This window comes from Lathamus discolor, chromosome 3, assembly GCF_037157495.1.
Source record: "Lathamus discolor isolate bLatDis1 chromosome 3, bLatDis1.hap1, whole genome shotgun sequence".
Classification (NCBI taxonomy): domain Eukaryota; kingdom Metazoa; phylum Chordata; class Aves; order Psittaciformes; family Psittacidae; genus Lathamus; species Lathamus discolor.
This window is the reverse complement of record NC_088886.1, coordinates 143,681,685-143,705,386: the sequence shown is the minus strand read 5'-3', so window position 1 is coordinate 143,705,386 and position 23,702 is coordinate 143,681,685. Positions and strand designations below refer to the sequence as shown.

The window sequence follows — 23,702 nt, the reverse complement described above, 5'->3', positions numbered from 1 at the left end:
CATAACTCTATTAAAACATTTTGAGAACTAAACATTTCAAAGAGATCAAGAATTTCACTTTATCTTAAAAGACTTAACAAAAATTAATTAATATAAATAATAACTTCAGTCCTAAGTCTAATAAGCCCTGAACTTAAGATACTAAAGTTTATCAGATTTTGTCACTATTCAGAACAATTACAATATCCCATTTTAATATACTAGCTTTACTTTAAAATGTCATGACTATGATACTTAAACACACACCCTCACTGCAATATTACATGAGTTATTGAAGATAAAACTCAACACACATTTAAAATAGCAAGCAATACTAGAGCAAGATATTTCTTTCTCACTGCCCACTTGTCCCCCTGACACCTAGGAATCACATTTCACCAGGTTTTGGTAGAGATCCAAATGGGGACTGTAAGAATTCTGAAAGAGGAATTTTCTCATATGACAAAATTAGCAGACTCATAAATATATTCCATCCAACATAACAATCATTGCCTTTTATTTCATTTTAATTATTTTTTTACCCCCTACTGACAGACTCGAATACAGTTTGTAAAACACTTTTCTGTGTGGGAGGGAGATCATTTGGGGAACGCTCTTGTTTCATTTTAAGAGAGATTATCTTATATATATGTGGCTTCCTTGTGTGCTGACATTATGCACTATGTTACTGGCTTGCATTACCCGTACACATACTGTGCAGCACATTGCTTCCATCAGCACCCACTCTACCTCCTGCAAAGTGGAGGAACAGAATGAAAACCAACTTCAAAGCAGAGCTTGCATACAGTCCTGAGGCATGTTTTCACTTCAGCATAGTACAGCGTAAATACTCCTGAGATGGGTAAAAAGAGAAGCCTGGCTATGTCAGAAAGATATTCAGCTATAGCCTGGTCACCTACATACTGAAGTTTCTACTTAAATGATTTTGTAAACTACCTATATCATTACTGTTGTGTTTAAATTATTTTATTAAATTGCATATAAGCAGAACAAAATTATATCTGATAGGTCATTACTGGACTGCAGAGATAGAGCAGACATCTAAGGTAGTTGAGATTATGACAATATTAAAATGCAGAAGGCAGCTATTTTCTTCTAGAACATATAGAATTCAGACCTTGTAAATTCTCCAGTGAAATCCTCACACCATGGCTCTGGGGGAAAAAAGGCTCCACTAAACTTTAACAAAAGTGTGCCTTTAATGGTTTAGTCACACCAGTGTATGTGTCTCATTATTCCTTTGTGCATGTCTGTGTGTTTGTGCTATATAAACTGAAAAAATCTGCAACAGACATGAAACATCTCAACTGTATAAACTGAGGGCACCATATGATTTTAAAACTAAGTACAGGAGGAAAACTAGAATGAAAAAGAAAATACTTTATAAAAGCACTAACTTTTGAGCAACATAGAACTGAAAAATTATCCTTTAGCCTGGAAGCATTCTGTACTTGAAGCCATTCCTGATTTATCACTGATATGAGTTAAATAAGACAAATAGGTAAGATAATGAGTTAAATAATAGGATTCTGTAACTGCATTTGGAATTCACGCAAAGGTACTCAAACAGGCAACACATTTATCATAGGGTTTTGAGAGCTTGCAACACTGGCCAAATGCCAATGTCAGCCTAACTTTTGCCAGCAGTTTGAATGGAAATGGAATTTGGCCAACTGAGCAATCTTGAAAATCCTACCTTTATTTTTTCTTTTTTAACTTTATAGCATTTAAACAGAAACAAGCAAAAACAAACAAAAACTGCTTAGATTGTATCCAGATGAAGTTTCTACTTCAGGAGTTCTTTGGATGTCTAGAATACATAGTATCAAACTGTCAGAAAATGTAAGCTATGAAAATAAATACTTACTATCCTTCAATTAACCATGTACATTTAGTTTTATATTTATAATTTATTGGTCCATCTGTTAAATATCCAGAAGGTTCTGTTAACCTACAAGAAAAAAAAACAGTGCTTTAATAAACCAGAGACAGCACAACAGAAGACACATCATCAACATGCCATCAGATTCTCTCTAGATGGAAAGAAAACTGAAATACTTGAAAGCAGTGGGGATCGAAGAGTCAAGTCTCTCTTCATTTTTCTTTTTACACTATTTTTGCTCATAAAAACGAGAGTTATGATTATTCTACATCACTGATATACATTCTTCCCCTAGGCAATCACAAGACTTCGAAATTTTCTAGTTCAGTAGCAAGAAAATACTACGTATAATTTAAATTATCCTTCACACAGAATGAATCCAAGCCAACATAAAGGTTTTTTTCTTCAAGAGTATTTTGGTTTGGTTTGCTTGTTTCTTTCACCATTGCTTTACATCTGACTCTGAAATTAGACCACAGCAGTGGAAAAACCCTTCTAGGTCAACAGAAATGAAGGCATAAATTATTAATTTAAATAAGCATATTTGCCAGCCTGACCCTCTCTTATTCCTGGTCAGTGATGAGATATGGAAGCAGAATCACAGTGCACTACGCAGAAACTAAATAAAATGCATATGAACAGTTATGAAAGGTCAGACCAAAATTACAATGGTAGCCCAGCAGCCTGTCTCTGACAGTGCCCTGCAGTGGATGTAGAATGGTTTGGGTTGGAAAGGATCTTAAAGCTCATCCAGTTCCAACCCCTGCCATGGCCAGGAACAACTTCCACTAAACCAGGCTGCTCCAAGCCCCATCCAGCCTGGCCTTGAACACTTTTGGGGATTGGGCAGCCACTGCTTCTTTGTCTCAAGCTATTCTAATGTCTCAACACCCTTACACTAAAGAATAACCAGTAAACACACAGTAAAGGACAGAATCACAGAATCACAGAATCCCAAGGGTTGGAAGGGACCTAAAAAGATCATCTAGTCCAACCCCCCTGCAAGAGCAGGGTAACCTACAGTACATCACACAGGAACTTGTCCAGGCGGGCCTTGAATATCTCCAGTGTAGGAGACTCCACAACCCCCCTGGGCAACCTGTTCCAGGGCTCTGTCACTCTTACAGTAAAGAAGTTCTTCCTGATGTTAACGTGGAACTTCCTATGTTCCAGTTTACACCCATTGCCCCTTGTCCTATCACTGGATATCACTGAAAAAAGCCTAGCTCCATCATCCTGACACCTACCCTTCACATATTTGTAAACATTGATGAGGTCACCCCTCAGTCTCCTCTTTTGCAAGCTAAAGAGACCCAGCTCCCTCAGCCTCTCCTCATAAGGGAGATGTTCCACTCCCTTAATCATCTTTGTGGCTCTGCGCTGGACTCCTTCAAGCAATTCCCTGTCCTTCTTGAACAGAGGGGCCCAGAACTGGACGCAATATTCCAGATGCGGCCTCACCAAGGCTGAGTAGAGGGGGAGGAGAACCTCTCTTGACCTACTAACCACTCCCTTTCTAATGCACCCTAAGATGCCATTTGCCTTCTTGGCCACAAGAGCACATTGCTGGCTCATGGTCATCCTCCTATCCACCAGGACCCCCAGGTCCCTTTCCCGTTCACTACTTTCCAGCAGGTCAACCCCCAACCTGTACTGGTACATGGGGTTGTTCTTCCCCAGATGCAAGACTCTACACTTGCCCTTGTTAAATTTCATCAAGTTTCTCCCCGCCCAACTCTCCAGCCTGTCCAGGTCTCGCTGAATGGCAGCACAGTCCTCTGGTGTGTCAGCCACTCCTCCCAGTTTTGTGTCATCAGCAAACTTGCTGAGGGTGCACTCAGTTCCCTCATCCAGGTCATTGATGAAAATATTAAACAGCACCGGTCCCAGCACCGACCCCTGAGGAACTCCACTAGTCACAGACCTCCAGCTAGATTCTGCGCCATTGACCACAACTCTCTGCCTTCTTCCTTTCAACCAGTTCTCGATCCACCTCACTACTTGATCGTCAAGCCCACACTTCCTTAGCTTATCTATGAGGATGCTGTGGGAGACAGTATCAAATGCCTTACTGAAATCAAGAAAAACTACATCTACCGCTCTACCATCATCCCTCCACCTAGTCACTTCCTCATAGAAGGCTATAAGGTTGGTCATACATGACTTCCCCCTCATAAAACCATGTTGGCTGTTCTTAATGACCCCCTCATCCTTGATATGCCTAGTGATGGAGTCAAGAATAAGTTGTTCCATCATCTTTCCAGGGATGGAGGTAAGGCTGACCGGTCTATAATTACCCGGGTCCTCCTTCTTGCCCTTCTTATAGATTGGTGTGACCTTTGCCATCCGCCAATCCTCAGGCACCTCGCCCGTTTCCCACGACTTACCAAAGATGATGGAAAGTGGCCTAGCAATGACCTCCGCCAGCTCCCTCAGCACCCGTGGGTGCATTCCATCCGGACCCATCGATTTACAGATGTCCAGTTTGCATAGCTGATCCCTAACCCAATCCTCATCTACCAAAGCAAACTCCTCCTTTGTCCTGACTCCTTCTGGGGCTATAGAAATCCGGGGCCCTCGGGGAGAGTCTGCAGGAGTAAAGACAGAGGCAAAGAAGGCATTCAGCACCTCTGCCTTCTTTATATCCTCTGTCTCCAGGGTACCCACTTCGTTCAGCAGTGGGCCTATATTGCCTCTTGTGTTAGTTTTATTTGCTATGTATTTGAAGAAGCCCTTTCTATTGTCTTTAACCCGACTAGCAAGATTGAGTTCCAAGGAGGCCTTAGCTGTCCTAATTGCCTCCCTACATCCTCTAACAACTGTCCTATATTCCTCCCAAGCGGCCAGCCCCTCCTTCCATAATCCATAGATTCTCCTTTTCCACTTGAGTTTGCCCAGCAGCTCCTTGTTTAACCACGCCGGTCTCCTAGATCCCTTACTTGACTTCCTACTCATTGGGACGCTCCGATCCTGAGCTTGGAAGAAGCGGTCCTTGAATGCTAACCAACTATCTTGAGCCCCTTTACCGCCTAGTACACTTTCCCATGAGACTTCCCTTAGCAGTTGACTGAAGAGGCCAAAGTTGGCCCTTCGGAAATCCAGAACTGTGGCTTTGCTAGGTATTCTATTCCTCCCACACAGGATCCTAAACTCCACCGAATAACCAGTAAACACACAGTAAAGGACACCCAGGAAAGAATCTTTATCCCTACAGATACTCCCCCCCTACAGCATTATACCACTTTCAGTGACTTGCAGCTCAGAGACCAGAGGATCCTTCAGCCAGAGGATGTTCCTTTATATTAGTTTTGGGTTAACGTTTCTCCTAGGAGTTTGCCCATGCAAACTCAAACCAGCAGCATCCAGACCACCCTCATTTCCTTACACATGGAATCATTTCCATACACGTATGAAGACACGTCTCAGCTGTTTTTGTCCTGAGCCTACCTCTCCACAATTTCACCTGACATCCTTAGGTCTGGGTATTAGATAAGATGATGAACAACAGTACCCAAATTCACAAAATGCAATGACCTGTGTTGTTTCCCATCTTTTTCTTCACTATCCCTTGAGAACTCCTTGTTCACTGCCTTCACTATTTCTCTGGCATTTTTCTATACCCTGAGATGCAGAGATCAGCATGCTGTATTCAAGATGCAAGTGAAACATGAATCTGTACAGTATCCAAATAATGATTTTCATTTTGCTCTCTATTCCCATCTTAACATTTTATTTCCGCTTTCAACAACTACTATTCTGACACTTCAAACACAACTAGCTTATCTTTTTTCTGAGTGATAATAGGTGGTTTACGATTCTTTACAGAAATTCATTTAACAGAAATAGAACCTTTTTCCTCCATTCATCTATATTACTTCACATTAATCTATACAGAGCAATAAAATCACAGCTGAAATTCAATAATCTATTAACATAAAAGCTTTCTAAAAGAGTTTAGTATCTCCAGCACACTGTCACTTTGCTAATTTACCCTACTTTGTGCATCCTTTATGATTATGTTCTATAGCTCAGGCCTTAAACACTCATCTCTGGTGGCCTTACTCCAATGGGAAAATTGACCATCCTCCCCTTTAAAATGATACAACAATGACAACAAATAGAAATACATACTCAGAAGTGCTCATTTATTCCAATGTACTGTGGAAAGATAATCATTAACAATAATTATCACTTATTGCATTTTTCTGCTTTGCTTTCAGTTTTGTAGATCTAAATCAATAGACGAGATCTAAATCCAGAGACCACACTGAACAAGCTAACCAAATCACAGCTAAATTTTCCCACCAGGAGTCCAGCTGAAGAGGAATTCTGTATCTGCTATCCTGCCTTCTTTGAAACCGTATACACAAAAAATATTCAGAACTACATCTACTGCAAATTATTTACATTTGAACTCATATCAAACACTAACTGCGTATTTATTAACAGAGATCTGTAATTCTAAGCATAAAACTATAAACATGCATATTTATTTCCTTTCCAAGGGAGTATGAAAAATTCTGAGACAAGTTCCATGCAAACTGTCAGGTTTTTAAGCTGTTCCTTCACTTCTCATATGAGAACTTGCATCAGTTTGTTAGGCACATTGTAAGCCACTCTGTCACAAATCGCTGGTGGTTTGAAGATCTTTACACACACTTTCCTTTCGATGAAATGGAACTAAACCCTCTAATATCGAGAGCTGTTCCAATAATTGAAACATTGTTCAAGGCATAAAAAGTATCAATAAAGTATTATATTTTTTTGCATAGAAAGAAGAAAAAGAGATAACGGTAACACAAGCAACAGACAAATATTTCTAATGAAACCCAACACACTGAGCTGGTCTGAACGCTGCAGTGCCCCACTCCTCAAAAGCAAGGGTTCCTGGGAAGCTCTACACAAATGCTGGTGTAGCTCAAAGCAAAGCAATGACTGATGAGAGGCACGGCTGGTAATTCACACTCCTCCCTGCTGTACACCAGAGAAGCCACAGCAAGAACCTAATTATGCTCCTGCCTGGTGCTCTCATGTGAATCAGCGCCTGGCAACACAATATTTTTGCTTGAAGTTAAGAAAAACACAGTTTAAGCTTATAATATTTCTTATTGCTGAGAAACATCAACTTAACCTAAAATGACATTTTCATGTTTACATACATGAGAAATAGGTTTTCCAGGGCTATTTCTAGCTTCTTTACATATTAATCATGTTGCTTGGACAATGCTGAACATAGTATCAACATATCTGGGAGGTCTAAGTTACACATCACTATTTTGATAAAAAGCTAATGATGTTTGGACCCTAGCAGAACCTCAGTAAAGATGATTACAGGAGTGGATCCTATGCTAGTGTGTGCTAGACTGAAGTAATTTATTTATTAAGAAAAGGCAGTAACATCTAAAACTCCAATCAAAATAATTGTAGGGTTACTATAGGGTTTATATACCAAGTCTTACATAGCAAGCCAGAGAACATTTATTTTGCTGTAATAAGTGTGAAATATCTTGAGTACTCATTTGCAGTCATGACCACTGCCTTCTTAGTAGCTGTATAATGCAGTGGAGGTGACTTACAAGAGTTGTTTTTATTAGATCAGCCCTTTGGCACGAGTAAAGTGCAAACAATTTCCCTTGTCACCTAGGCTGATAATTTCGTGATAAATAGATTATTTCGGAAGAGTAGATACCCTTTGAAACATCTACTGCACTTTGCTGAAAAAAAAAAAGTAAAGAATAAATAAGAGCACAACATTGCTTTGTAATAATGGTTATAGAAAACAGTAAGATAAAGGGGCTGTCCTATTTAGAATAAATTCACAGCAAGACAGAGTGTTATTACTGTAAGTTTCTTGAATCATACCAAGAAGTTTTCTGTATCATTTTTATTTCCAAATGTTATCAAATACCAAATCCCATAAATAACACACGGATCAACAGTACTACATTCATGTAACCTTTTACCAAATCAAGGACAATATTCTCTATCATATAAAGTAAGTTCCTAGCAAGGGCATAGTTCTCTGTGACTAACGGTGATCCTACCAAATAACCCAAAACCAGATAAGCCAACAAGATGACACACTCTTTAGTTACAGAAGTGGAATAGCCAGAATGAAGCCTACATACTGCACCCCATTCCCTGCTCATTGCTGAGAGTGCTTCAAAGATAAGGAGACAGCCAGAACAATTTGTGTGGCTGCTTATGTACCATAGGTTTATCACACCCAGACTCCAGCTTTCTAACCAGAACGCACAGGGCAGCAGCCGATGTTGCATATTGTCATTTTGTCATTTTAAATTGCATGTCAGCTTTCATAAACACCACAATATCTTTTTAGTTGGCAGGGTTATAATCAAAGCCTATAAAGAATTAGAGGTGCGTGCCAAGAGAACATTTCCCTTCTCTGTATACCGTAAAATACATCTACCAAATTATAGACAGAAGTCAGGATGCTGCACAATAGAATTAAAGACATTCAGAAGTCTCATTGACAGATTAGTCACCAAGCTAATCAGTCTATAACAGACTATGTGAAGGATAGATGGCACTATAGGTAGTTGCATCTAGCAGACAGACACACCAGAAACACAAAAGCTAAAGGCTCAAGTCAGCACAGGGCAACTGTAACACGCAACAATGGAATATTACCTCTGTTATAAAACTATGGCAAATATAATTGAGTCAGAATTTAAAGTGGTAACATTTAAATTTATCACTGCAGAGACTTTAAATCAAAACTGATGCATTTCAAGGAAAGAGAAAAGTTATGCTCTAATTCAGTCAAATTACTGGTCCAAATGAAGCATGGTACCTATGGCCTGCAATAAATAAGACATCAGAGCAGGTTATTAAAATGGCCTTTCCTGGCTGTAGTATTTATGCATCTGTGAAAAATCCAGCCATGTCATTTCCTGTATCTTCTAGCAAAAGAATATTGTCATCAGATATTTCAAGAAGGGGCACTAATTTAAACCAGAGAAACCATTGGGTATTTTTTGTCATCAGCAAACAAAGATCCACAAAACTTCTGGTAGATGGACAGACAGAGGTCTGATTTATAATACAGGTAAATAGGAGAAACAAAGAATAAAGCATATTCATAACATCACAAATATTCATTGTGAAATAAAAGCAGCATTTATAAAGAGGTGCATTTTTTCTCGGTATTACTTTGTGTCACATTTAAGAATTCCGTGAAGTATTGGATGATTCTGCAATTCCTACTTCAGATAGATCTGAATATAAGAATCAGAGCATATTTTGCTATATGGACTTATCTCGATATCAGTATTTTTGTGCCAGTCAAGGATTATACTTCTCATTGCTGGAAATTTTTGTTTTATCTCATTTTTATAGGGAAATTTATCTTATTTAGAAAAATAAAGGACATTGTGGTTAAAAGTTTTAAGATCAAATCCTTCATAAATACAAGTAGGCAACCCTCCTAGGTTGAGATCTTGCACCTCACCTTCACAGCAGGGAAAGAGGCTTTTCACAGGCACCAGATAAAATCAGATGAATACATTGAGAAAGAAGGAAAAAAAAAGTGGACCCCCTTTATGGAATAAAGTAGAGTCAGTGATATCAGAACAAGGCACAGAAGAGAGCAAGAGAACATTTCTCATACTAAAATTTCAAGTGATAGACTAAGAAAGTTGTCTAATATTTTTCTCCAAAGAAAGATGTGAAAAATGGTATGTTCTGAAAAAACCCAAAGCCAGAGTTCTGTTTTCCAGGCATGAAGCATTGATTAACACCTGTCAAAAAGCTTATGAACTTGCATTTGATTTTGCTGCATTTATACATGTATTGTAGAACCTTGCTGTTGGCTAATTTTTTTCCACAATGTATATTAAACCAGAACATACAGACATGCTCCAGTTCTAATTTTTCTTCAATGACTGATCAAGAGGCATAAATACATTACATTAAGAAAATATTTGCATATGCCAATCATACTCCTATAGTGGGTACACACTGCTTTGCGTTAATAGAATGTATACTTAGAAGCAGTAAAGACAACTTTTTATGTGCCAACTAATCGAAGACATGCTCTTAAACAGACCCCACTTTATCAGTTGACAAAGCATCATTCCATCCCAACACACCCAGTCAGTTGCCAACACCTATAATAAATGCTCGGAACAATGTAGATATATTCCAGCTGCTCCAGCCAATGAGCCGGCTTCAATTGGAGCTCGGCTCAGGTGCCTCTATACAAACGCCCATAGCATGGGGAACAAAAAAGAGAAATTAGATATGTGTGCACATCTACGGGGGTATGATATAACAGGCATCACAGAAACATGGTGGGATGGCTCCTATGACTGGAGTGTTGGAATGGAAGGTTACAGGCTCTTTAGAAAGGACAGGCCTGGCAGGCGGGGAGGGGGAGTTGCCCTCCATGTTAGGGATAGGCTGGAGAGTATGGAACTCTGTCTGGGGGCAGGTGAGCAGTTTACAGAGAGTTTGTGGGTCAGGGTTAAAGGGAAAACAGCCGTGGGAGACATTACTGTAGGGATCTGTTACAGGCTGCCTGATCAAGGAGAACCTGTGGATGAAGCACTCCACAGACAGATAGGAAAAGCCTCACGCTCACAGGCCCCTGCTCTCATGAGGGATGTCAACCACCCTGACATCTGTTGGAATGATGGCACTGCACGGCACAAGCAATCCAGGAGGTTCCTTGATTGTGTGGAAGACAACTTCCTTCTGCAAGTAATAGAAGAGCAGAAAAGGAGAGGTGCCATGCTTGACCTTGTGCTCACCAACAGGGAAGGGCTGGTTGAGAATGTGGTACTCCAGGACAGCCTTGGATGCAGCGATCACGAGATGGTCGAATTTGAGATCCCCAGGACAGTGAGAAGAGTGTGCAGAAAGCTCACTGGCCTGGACTTCAAAAGAGAGACTTTGGTCTCTTCAGGAACCTGCTTAGTAAGGTTCTATGGGATATAGCCCTGGAGGACAGGGGGCCCAAGACTCTTGGTTGATATTCAAGGATCACCTGCTACAAGCTCAGGAGTGCTGCATCCGGACTAGAAGGAAGTGCAGCAGGAGGGCCAGGAGACCTCCTTGGATGGATAAGGAGCTGCTGAGGAAAATTCAAAGGAAAAAAGAGGCTTATAAAAAATGGAAGCAAGGACAGGCGGCCTGGGTAGAGTACAGGGATGTTGTCTGCGAACCTAGGGACCAGATTAGGAAGGCTAAGGCACAGTTAGAATTAAACTTAGCCAGGGATGTTAAGGATAACAGGAAGGGATTCTACAGGTACATAGCACACAAAAAAAAAAAAAAAAAAAAAAAAAAAGAGTAGGGACAACACAGGCCCCCTGAGGAAGCTCTCGGGAGAACTGGCTACACAGGATTTGGAGAAGGCTGAGGTTCTGAATTACTTCTTTGCCTTAGTCTTCACTGGCAAATGCTATGACCACACCACCCAAGTCTTGGAAGGTAGACGTAGGGACTGTGAGAATGAAGACCTTGGGCCCACTGTAGGAGAGGATCTGGTTCGAGACCATCTTCAAAATCTGAACGCACACAAGTCCGTGGGACCTGATGGAGTCCATCCGCAGGTCCTGAAGGAGCTGGCGAATGAAGTTGCTAAGCCACTGGCCATCATATTTGAAAAATCATGGCAGTCAGGTGAAGTTCCCGACGACTGGAAACAGGGAAATATAACCCCCCTTTTCAGTGGGGCTACAGAACTGATGGACAAGGGTAAAGCAGTTGATGTCATCTACCTGGACTTGTGCAAAGTGTTTGACACTGTCCCACACCACATCCTTATCTCTAAATTGGAGAGATATCAATTTGATGGATGGACCACTCGGTGGATAAAGAACTGGCTGGATGGCCGCACAAAAAGAGTAGTGGTCAATGGCTCGATGTCCGGCTGGAGACCGGTAACGAGTGGTGTCCCTCAGGGATCAGTGTTGGGACCGGTCTTGTTTAACATCCTCGTCGCTGACACGGACAGTGGGATTGAGTGCGCCCTCAGCAAGTTTGCCAATGACACCAAGCTGTGTGGTCCGGTTGATATGCTGGAGGGAAGGGATGCCATCCAGAGGGACCTTGACACGCTTGTAAGCTGGGCTGATGCCAGCCTTATGAAGTTCAACCATGCCAAGCGCAGGGTCCTACGCCTGTGTCGGAGCAATCCCAGGCACAGCTACAGATTGGGCAAAGAAGAAATTCAGAGCAGCCATGCAGAGAAGGACTTGGGGGTGCTGGTCGATGAGCAAATGAACATGAGCCGGCTGCAGTGTGCGCTCGCAGCCCAGAAAGCCAACCGTATCCTGGGCTGCATCTAAAGGACCATGACCAGCAGGTCGAAAGATGTGATCCTGCCCCTCTACTCTGCTCTTGTGAGACCTCACTTGGGGCACTGTGTGCAGTTCTGCTGTCCTCAACATAAAAAGGACATGGAACTGTTGGAACAAGTCCAGAGGAGGGCCACGAGGATGATCAGGGGACTGGAGCAGCTCCCTTATGAAGACAGGCTGAGAAAGTTGGGGCTGTTCAGCCCGGAGAAGAGAAGGCTGCATGGAGACCTACCTCATAGCAGCCTTCCAGTATCTGAAGGGGGCTATAGGGATGCTGGGGAGGGACTCTTCATCAGGGACTGTAAAGATAGGACAAGGGGTAATGGGTTCAAACTTAAAACAGGGGAAGTTTAAATTGGATATAAGGAGGAAATTCTTTCCTGTTAGGGTGGTGAGGCACTGGAATGGGTTGCCCAGGGAGGTTCTGAGTGCTCCATCCCTGGTGGTGTTCAAGGCCAGGTTGGATGAAGCCTTGTGTGGGATGATTTAGTGTGAGGTGTCCCTGTTCATGGCAGGGGGGTTAGAACTAGATGATCTTGAGGTCCTTTCCAACCCTAACTATTCTATGATTCTATAAAGTAACAGTTGCTTTCGTAGTTTCCCTGCTGCTTAATTCAAGTATTCAGTTCCTCACTCTTACTTTACTTTCGACAAAACCAGGCTCCAAAATGATCAAAAAAATCCCAGAGAAATAAAATGAAGACTACAAAATGACATTTGTTTCCCTGTAAGAACATATTCTGTATTTCAAGAAGCTCAACACTAATGTGTGGCACATGGTTTTGTTTTTTAGTTAGCAGGCGTATAAACACCGATTGGTGCAAAACATTAAACTTTAACTCCAATGTCAGTTTTCTTTCCTCATTTACTTTTTCTGAAAATGGCTATTATTCTATAATACATTTTTGTTAATTGTCCCAAAAACTACTGAGAGAATAAATACAAACTTACATGGTATCTTACTTAAGCAATGCATTTTCATTTACATTCCATACTATATAAATTCACAAAGCATAGACCATGACAGGTCATTTGGAATAGGATATGTCAATCTGTGACTGTGAGACTTAAAACAGAATCTATGAAGTGAGTAGACATAACAAAATAGAGGCACAGGCTTAAGAACAATTGGTCAACAAACCAATGTAGAATATATAGTAACACTGTAATCCTAATATTTTTTCTATTGTAAATTAAAATCTTGTGGAAATACTCTATTGGCTATGTAAGAATTTTCTTCTACCTCCTTACAGTGTTAGGTGGTACTTTACTTTTTTACCCCAAAAAAACCTTTAATAGCCACTCAGTTACAACACTCCCCAATGCCTGTCCCAAAGCAACTGTACTGAAATCTTTCTTCACGGTTACTGGTCTGATCTGTTCTTAGTAATTGCAATGACAGAAGTCTACAATCATTTTTAGGCAATCTATTTTAGTACTGACATATCCTTATGTTAGAAAGTTTTTCTAAATGTCTAACTTAGCTATTTCCTACCTAAACTTAAACACATTACTTCCTGTCCTATTCAAAGCTGACCCAGAAAACAAGTAATTACCTTCCTCTTTCTGCTTACCTTTCCTAAACATTTACCTTCAGCCTTCCCTTCTTTGAATTAATCAATTTAATCTAACATTGCTCAGGCATCATGTTGTAGACTTCCCTCCTCTAGAACTTCTCCAATGCATCTGCATCTCAAGATGGTACCCAATACTGCAGCTGTAGTCTGACCAGCATAGCAACCACTGAAGAAGTGTTATTTGAAGTCCTTAACATAGCCAGTTCTCCTGAATGTAAGTAGTGGAATAACTGCCTTTGTAAGTGCCGATCTGTACACAACCTGCAATTCCCTGTGACTGCTAACTTCCTCCACAAAAAGAACTAAACGGTATTACTCTAGTTCATCTTACTGGGGTTAATTCTGCCCACTGAAGTGTATCCAATTCCATCAGTACAACTTTTTTCAGGCAGTGTTATATGAGATCAATGCAGTTTGCATGGTCTGGAACTTGCTGCAAGGAAAGTTTCATTTATAATCACTTTCTCAGTAGAAAAATCTATTTTTGTTTCCGATATAAGTGTTCACTTAAAAGATTGTAACTGCTGGCCACACTGCAGAGTGACAAATGCTACTTAAAAATCAACGAACCCCACAAGAAAAGATGAAATTCCATTTGTGCGTCTCTATCATAAAGTACTTTCCTACATTTTCCTTAACGGTGATTTTTCTATTACTCACTTATGTCAACAGTTTCTGAATTATTATTCACATTCATTATTCATTCACCTTACAAAGCACTAACATAATGTCAGTCCTAACAAAAATTAGAACTCAAGTGCATATGTGTAGGCCCCCACTGTGACAACTGCATTAATTTTGTACCCTCTGATGTCATCCACCAATTACAACCCAGTACCATGGTTTGTGTTGGTTGAAACAAAGCAGCAGACAGACATGAGCATTGCTAATTAGAGGCACAAACAAGGTTTTCCTAATATTAAAGTTGAAGGAAAAATATTGACATGCATATAGAGAAGAGCTTTCTGCTTTTCCTGCATGTAGAAAAATTTTCCTGTTAGTTTCCAACAACAGCATATGCCAAAATGCTCAATTTTAAGGGGGGAGGGGGGATGACAAATTAATAACACAATTTTGTTTGAACATAGACCAAGAGACAAGATGAAGAACAGGCACAGTAATCTCTCCCACCGCAAATATGATTGGACTATTTTCATTTAATGGCCTGATACACGAATGGAGCAAATAACACTATTGAAAGCATAGCTTCATAGAAGGGGCCTTCAAGAAGTCAGGATGGCCTCTATCTTCCGACTGTTCTGCAGAGTAGATAGATCCATTCTTTAAAATATGTGAGTAAAAGCCCTAACTATGTAAAAAGAAAATAAATCCAAATGCTGATTGCCTTGAATCTAAGCAAAGAAACAGACAATTCTCTCTACTGGTATCAAGTATTTACTTATTTTTATTACTATGTAAATGAAGCCAGATTTCAGAATAACAGAACTTCCAAGTAAGAAGCAATTTTTGAAAGGGCTCAAATCGAAATAAAAAAGAAGACAGCAAAGCCTAATAAGATCTGTTCTGCCAAGACACTAATGCAGCATGAGGGAGAATAGCAGAGTGCAGCCAGCATGATAAACGCTTTAGTGACTGAAGGGAGAGGCAGCAAGGAAAAATAGATCAGCACTCAGAAATCTGTCACTAAATGTGTTATTATCCTTCAGTGGATTTTTAGCCTTTTTGAATAGTGATATTCACGTAATGCAACAAGGAGAAAATCACATAGATTTTTTACAAATAACTCTATTATCTTCAGAAAAACTGTTCCTTACCTATAGCTCTCATTGTGCCACTTTCCACCTCTAATAAATACAGTAGACATCCATCAGGAAAGACTTTTTTTAATACAACTTCAAAAGCACCTAATTTTGTATGAGATGAACAGAGATTTTCAAAACTGACAGCTTCATTATTTAAGCACAGGTACCCAAGTACACATTTTTCTGTGATCTGTCTTCCCAAGGTTTTACCTGAATGCAGAAAATACTTTCTAAATGCAAATCTTTCTATTTGGAGCACAGGGAGGAGGGCTGGTATGCCACATTTTAAGAAACCCGAACTATTAAATACTGTATGACCCCCAATCATTTAGGAGTTATCAACACCTAAAAAGGTTTCTATGCAATCTGGTTTTACACAGATGGATGTACATGTAATATTCACAGAAAGTTTCCTTAAAATTGAGTGGAGTTGAGTCAATCTACAGAGTTCAACAGTGAACCACATACTTTCCACAGAATTGCTACACCAATTAACAGTTCAAATCTTGCCAATATTTTCCAGGTGGCACTGTCCTCTTCATCTCCATTTGGAAATCAGTGCCTTTTAAAAGATACTACAAATAGCACAATATCCTCCACTGACCTGGAAAAAAAAGCTTCAAGAAATACAGCTTCATCTCTCTCATATGGAATAATACACACCTTTGGTATTTCCTATCTTTATATCATGATTGGACAAAATCATACGCATCAGGCATCTGCTCTATTAGAAATGACCATGCTCGTTCATAGATGTCATCCAAAATTCTACCTATCTATAAATAGACCTGATAGGACATCAAGTTGGCATTCAATACAACCACAAGACATCATACCTGTATCACTATCACATTTCGTTACGCCTGCAAATGCGACTTTGGATAGGGAACCCAAGAGGTTAAAAAGCTGTAGAAAAATTATTCCTGTTTCAAGTCAGAGGCAGAGCACCTACCCAATTCATTGAGTGAACCTCTTGAACTCACAGTTTCGTGTCATGATTACTCATTTTCTCAGGAAAAAGAGTAAGATTATAAAGAGTCAAAATTCTCACTATTCAGTCTCGATTCAGAAGAATATTAGCAGCACGTTCAAATGTTTTCTCATATACCCCTCTAGCTAGCTCCTATTAGAAGCAAATAGGAATTACAAAAGAATGTGCCAGGAAGCAAGGAGATACCTCATTGCTCTAACATTTAACAATGTTCATTTCAGCCAACAGTTATTTTTATGGCCAAATGTTGCCAAGATAATGAAGAAATAAATAACAAGCCAAAAAATCCACACTCCACCAGACTGAAGTAGTTCTATTACTTTTTTCCTACAGCCTCTTTTTGTTTGTCAAAATTTTGACTATGAATAGATTGTGTTATTTTAAGATGTCCCTGAAGTAACACATTATCCTTACGTTATCCCTAGAGTTCAAAGTTACAGTTTAGGCTTCTTTAGTCGGTACACTGTTTTTTCTACTTTTTATTTTCTACAATGCAGCCACCCATTTCCAGAAGCAATATGATTAAGTGTATTTTCTAACATACTATTTACGTTATTTTGATTATGTCTTTCACCTTATCCCTGCTGCCTAAAATAGATTTCATATCAAGTAGTTTATAAGTTAGATTGCCTGCAGGTTTTGATTTAATCACAAGATAAACATGACTGAAGGGAAATTACATGAGTTTTTATGTATCCGTACGTACATTAAACATATGCATGAATATATCTGCATACTGAGCCATATATATGTATTTCATAAGACTCCTACAATTAATCAAACATGCTACAGTATCTTAAAATGTGGGGCACAAAGTATAGACACAACGCAGACTGAGATAGCTGGCAAAAAGGTAATGCACTGTGCCAGTTTTTCACTGTACATCACTATAAAACTCATTTTCATTTGTGACCTAGTTCAGAGGTTTAACTTAAGCTTCCTGAGGTAACAGCTCAACACTCTAAATCCAGTGTGCCACCTACTCCTAAATTTCTCATTGTCTTTTCAAGACAAGTTTCTAATACACACCTGTGCTAACAGAAGTAACTACTTCTACCATTCAGTCATTTAGATTGATTAATACCTAACCATCAAATTGTATGTTAGTTTAGGACAGCTTTCTCCTCACAGGAAACTACCTCCAACAACAAGGCTGCAAGCACCAGCTCCCACTCACTATATTAATTCTGAAGTCATCCAAATGCATTTAAGCACTCTATAGACAGATAGGAAAAGCCTCACGCTCACAGGCCCTTGTTCTCATGGCTGACTTCAACCACCCTGATATCTGTTGGAGAGACCGTACAGCCCAGCACAAGCAATCCAGGAGGTTCCTCGATTGTGTGGGAGACAACTTCCTTCTGCAAGTAATAGAGAAGCCGACAAGGAGAGGTGCTCACCAACAGGATGACCTTGTGCTCACCAACAGTGAAGGGCTTGTTGAGAATGTGTTGCTCCAGGGCAGCCTTGGATGCAGCGATCACGAGATGGTCGAATTTGAAATCCCCAGGACAGTGAGAAGAGTGTGCAGCAAGCTCACTGCCCTGGACTTCAAAAGAGAGACTTTGGTCTCTTCAGGAACCTGCTTAGTAAGGTTCCATGGGATATAGCCCTGGAGGGCAGGGGGGCCCAAGACTCTTGGTTGATATTCAAGGATCACCTGCTACAGGCTCAGGAGTGTTGCATCCCAACTAGAAGGAAGTGCAGCAGGAGGGCCAGGAGACCTCCTTGGATGGATAAGGAGCTGCTGAGGAAAATTCAAAGGAAAAAAAGAGGCTTATAAAAAATGGAAGCAAGGACAGGCAGCCTGGGTAGAGTACAGGGATGTTGTCCAGGAAGTTAGGGACCGGGTTAGGAAGGCTAAGGCCTAGTTAGAATTAAACCTAGCCAGGGATGTTAAGGATAATAGGAAGGGATTCTATAGGTATGTAGCGAATGAAAAAGAGACTAGGAACAAAGGCCTCCTGAGGAAGCTCTCGGGAGAACTGGCTACACAGGATTTGGAGAAGGCTGAGGTTCTGAATTACTTCTTTGCCTTGGTCTTCACTGGCAAATGCTCTGACTGCACCACCCAAGTCTTAGAAGGTAGACGCAGGGACTGTGAGAATGAAGACCTTGGGCCCACTGTAGGAGAGGATCTGGTTCGAGACCATCTTCAAAATCTGAACGCACACAAGTCCATGGGACCTGATGGAATCCATCCGCGGGTCCTGAAGGAGCTGGCGAATGAAGTTGCTAAGCCACTGGCCATCATATTTGAAAAATCATGGCAGTCAGGTGAAGTTCCTGATGACTGGAAAAAGGGAAATATAACCCCCATTTTCAAGAAGGGGAAAATGGAAGACCCGGGGAATTACAGACCAGTCAGTCTCACCTCTGTGCCTGGTAAAATCTTGGAGCACATTCTCCTGGAAGGCATGCGAAGGCACATGAAAAACAACAAGGTGCTTGGTGACAGCCAGCATGGCTTCACTAAGGGGAAATCCTGCCTGACAAATTTGGTGGCCTTCCATGATGAGGCTACAGAACTGATGGACAAGGGTAGAGCAACTGATGTCACCTACCTGGACATATGCAAAGCATTCGACACTGTCACACATGACATCCTTCTCTCTAAGTTGGAGAGATATCAATTTGATGGATGGACCACTCGGTGGATAAAGAACTGGCTGGATGGCTGCACACAAAGAATTGTGGTCAATGGCTCGATGTCCAGCTGAAGACTGATAACAAGTGGTGTCCCTCAGGGATCGGTGTTGGGACCGGTCTTGTTTAACATCTTCGTCGCTGACATGGACAGTGGGATTGAGTGTGCCCTCAGCAAGTTTGCCAATGACACCAAGCTGTGTGGTCCGGTTGATATGCTGGAGGGAAGGGATGCCATCCAGAGGGACCTTGACACGCTTGTAAGCTGGGCTGATGCCAACCTTATGAAGTTCAACCATGCCAAGCGCAGGGTCCTACGCCTGTGTCGGAGCAATCCCAGGCACAGCTACAGATTGGGCAAAGAAGAAATTCAGAGCAGCCATGCAGAGAAGGACTTGGGGGTGCTGGTCGATGAGAAAATGAACATGAGCCGGCTGCAGTGTGCACTCGCAGCCCAGAAAGCCAATCGTATCCTGGGCTGCATCAAAAGGACCATGACCAGCAGGTCGAAGGAGGTGATCCTGCCCCTATACTCTGCTCTCGTGAGACCTCACCTGGAATATTGTGTGCAGTTCTGGTGTCCTCAACATAAAAAGGACATGAAAATGTTGGTACAAGTCCAGAGGAGGCCACGAGGATGATCAGGGGACTGGAGCACCTCCCATATGAAGACAGGCTGAGAAAGTTGGGGCTGTTCAGCCTGGAGAAGAGAAGGCTGCATGGAGACCTCATAGCAGCCTTCCAGTATCTGAAGGGGGCCTATAGGGATGCTGGGGAGGGACTCTTCATCAGGGACTGTAAAGATAGGACAAGGGGTAATGGGTTCAAACTTAAAACAGGGGAAGTTTAGATTGGATATAAGAAGGAAATTCTTTCCTGTTAGGGTGGTGAGACACTGGAGTGGGTTGCCCAGGGAGGTTGTGAGTGCTCCATCCCTGGCAGTGTTCAAGGCCAGGCTGGATGAAGCCTTGTGTGGGATGGTTTAGTGTGAGGTGTCCCTGTCCATGGCGGGGGGGTTGGAACTAGATGATCTTGAGGTCCTTTCCAACCCTAACTATTCTATGATTCTACTCTAACTTTGCCGCACACACACACTCTAAATTAAAACAAACCCAAAGACATCAAGTACCTCTTAGAATCCCTTAGACTACCTCAACAGATGTTTGTTTCATTTTATAATTTGCATTATTTGTTTGGTTTTCAACACTTCATCATCCTAATTCAATTTTACTTATATATATAAAAAAACCCCAGCAACTACTTCCTCCCATCTCCCATCAGCACATATTCTGCTTCACAAGGGGCTCTTAGTCCTTGAACACAACCTCAAACAGTAAAAATGTTCAGATAAGAAGAGATAATAGTTCTTTCTAAAACTGAATTGATTAATAAATTCTAATGGCTGGTTGCTGACTAGGTTCCAAGTAATGTCTTTTAGATAATTGTATAGATCATAGAATCATAGAATAGTTAGGGTTGGAAAGGATCTCAAGATCATCTAGTTCCAACCCCCTGCTGTAGCAATTATCAGGACATTACACGTTTGCCTTAAATACAAAGCACATCCCTCTTTTTCCTTTAAAAAAACAGGAATGGCTTGCAATACCACAGAGACACGAATGCCATTATTCACTCTGGAGACATGAAAGATTCTTATCAGTAACAAAAAAAAAAAAAAAAAAGCATCACTTTAGAACACTTCATTTGTGGCAGGTGTCATTTTACTCGGATATTCGGTTTGACTGTTTGCAGCTTCCAGTAATCCCTCTAGAAGCAGATGAAGAGAAATACGAAAGGAAAGACCATGATATTTGAGTCTTAACTATTGCAGCTGCCAGTTTCAAGATCAAACATTTCAATGGTAGAGGGTTTTGGGTTCTTTCTGTTTGGCTAGGGTGGCAGGAAGAGGGGGGTTGTTGGGATTTCCTGAGGGGAAGGGTACCTTTAGCCAGTAATTTGTTCTGGTTTTAAATGCAAAACCTCCAGAATTAATGAAATACTGAAGTTTTAAATCACAAATAAAACCTGTTAGCAATTTTAGCTTTGAGCTCAGTCTCTCAGCTGAAATGAAACACCATGAAGAAGTGTCAGAAGACAAGGGAACACAGAAAACTATGCTACATCCATCAATTACTGAGCTAAATACAACTTCCTGTTCACTGAACTGTTAACCGAAGACCTGCTTATGCAATCATTTTGCATCTCCAAAGCTACTGTTGTGAAATATCCTGACAACTTCACAACTACACAAGCCTTAGTCCCTTCAGAAATAAGTCTTAATTTGCGTTACATACATTCAGTGCAATTTTGTTGGGATTTTGGGAGATGGTATTGGCAGTGCTCTTACTGTCCATAGAAACACAACAGACACGTAAACATAGAAACACAACACACAAATCGTGCTATTTAAATTATAATGGCTTCATTTTTCCAATATTTTCTTTCTTATCTCACCTTTTTTTTCTTCGTTCTTTGCAATAAACACAAAATAGTATAAAATTAGCAATATGCAACAGAAAAATCAATGGGAATCTCTGAAAGGTGGCATATATATTTTTAAAGTTTTATGGCAATAAAAGCCAGGAAAAGGAACAAGTTGCATCCTGCAAACTGACCCATGTATGCATCTTCCTGTAGTTCTAATGAGAAAACTCAACTGAGATTATACATGTTATTCCATTCACAGAGTCATGTATGGGTTTAGGATTTAAACAAAGTACCGTATTAGTTTCATTACGAAAGATGCAACTCAGGTTTTTCAGCGTAACACTCCATGGGTTTATTTACCACATGCATTGAACAAAAAACTTTGTTTTACAATTTCTTTCTGCAAAGCAGAAAAACTACTATAGAAAACTTGGTCCCTTCAAATCCTGTCTTGATAAGGACACTGAATTAAATGAACAAAACCATGAAAGGTCCTGCTGAAATCTCCAAAACCTTTCTGCTCTAGCATGCCAAGGTACTGATCAGTATCAGCCACTTGTTCAAAAAGCGTAGCTTAGAGCTAGGAACAGAGAAAGAGGACATGTGAATATCCAACAGGGGCTGCTGCCCGCAGTCTCCCACTAAAGGAGAATACAGATCAGGACAGCATTGCTTGGAATGTTCTGCTTTTCCATTAACAGGGTACAACAGCAAAGATACATAGCTACAAGGTTACAGAGCTTTTGTAACCCTATTCATGCTCTCCTCACAGGCATATAGTACAACGTGGAACACACTGCCAGCCTGTCTTGTCTTACCAGTGAGAGGATATAGAAAGTTTATGACCATCTTTCTTAAGCAGAAGTTAAGACTGCTCCTAGGGTAACAGGCTACACCCACTTCCCTCTTGGAACCTAACTTGTGCTAAAAGCTCAGAGCTACTGCTGCTCTTTCCTCACTCAATTCAAACACAAAGTACAGTAGATTACAAAAAAAAGACCTACTGTTCATCAAGACAGCACAAATAGAAACTACACCTGCCCACAGAGAGGAGCTTCCAATACATACATAGCATAGTGCTTGAAAGCCAGCAGGAATCAAGGAAGCCATACATTGAAGTCTAAAGCCAGTAAATTAGGCTGTTAACAAGTAGCGGAAAAGAAAGGAGAAGGCAAGCAATCACTCTGAAATAGGGTCAGAAAAAAGCAATGACCCTAAGACTTAGAGAAGAAGAGATGATTCAGCCGGCAAAATGCACTAGAGCAGAGAATTGCTTCAACGCAGATGAGTGGTTAGGGAGAATAGGAAGGATGGGTTGACCTGGCCCTTCTTGATTTTCATGGATCATGTGCCAAAGAAGCAGCACCTCCAGCACAGCCTCCACGTGCCATGCTGTACAAGAAGCTTCCCCAGCTCTCAGCAACTCTAGAATGAAACAGAATCATTCAAAAGAGATACTTTTGTTATTTAATATACCAACTTACAAACATGCCATCAAGTATGCCTGTCAGATTTAACTGCTTCAACTGTCATTCAGATCTTTCTTGCATTGTATCAAACCAGAAATCTTAACTGCAATGGTCACCTCACTCAAGTCATCCAACAGCAGAGTGAGATTTTTAGCACTGATGGAATTTTTACAAAAAGGCCTTTGCAAGATACATCAGAAAGAGGTTAACTATTGCTTTATTTGATTGGCTTAAGCAAAACCAGAATACATAGCAAATTCAGAACCATACTGGTTTGCATAAAGAAGAGACAGACATCTGAAAGAAAAGCATTTAACTGAAAAAAGATTATTGCTGCAGCAAAGATGACAACTGAAACCAATCCTGTTTAAATAAAATTGACTTTCCTTGCCTACATGACTTTACCTGCTCTCCCAGATGATTTCTTGAGTACCTTTTCAGTTTGCTATTCCAAACAGGCATAGACTGACATAATCAGTACTGTCTATATCACAAATAATTCAATTATAACAAACTAATTTTGTTCCTAATTAAGAGTAAATATAACTTATTTTTAAATGTTTTGGATGCTTGATTTTGCTTTTCAGTAGGTTTCATTACCGATAAAAATAAGTGACCAGAT

At 40.6% G+C, this 23,702-nt stretch overlaps 1 protein-coding gene across 9 annotated transcripts in view; it reads right to left on the bottom strand.

Moving 5' to 3' along the window:
• Positions 1-23,702, bottom strand: part of ATRNL1 (attractin like 1) — a 543,705-nt gene that overhangs the window by 489,283 nt on the left and 30,720 nt on the right. For all 9 annotated transcript variants that reach the window (XR_010610974.1, XM_065672331.1, XM_065672333.1 and 6 more), the window contains exon 2: positions 1,868-1,951. Coding sequence is in view for 8 of the 9 variants with exons in the window: in XM_065672331.1 (XP_065528403.1) it covers positions 1,868-1,951 (84 nt within the window). In the remaining variant the exon portion in view is untranslated. The remainder of the gene's footprint in view (positions 1-1,867; positions 1,952-23,702) is intronic.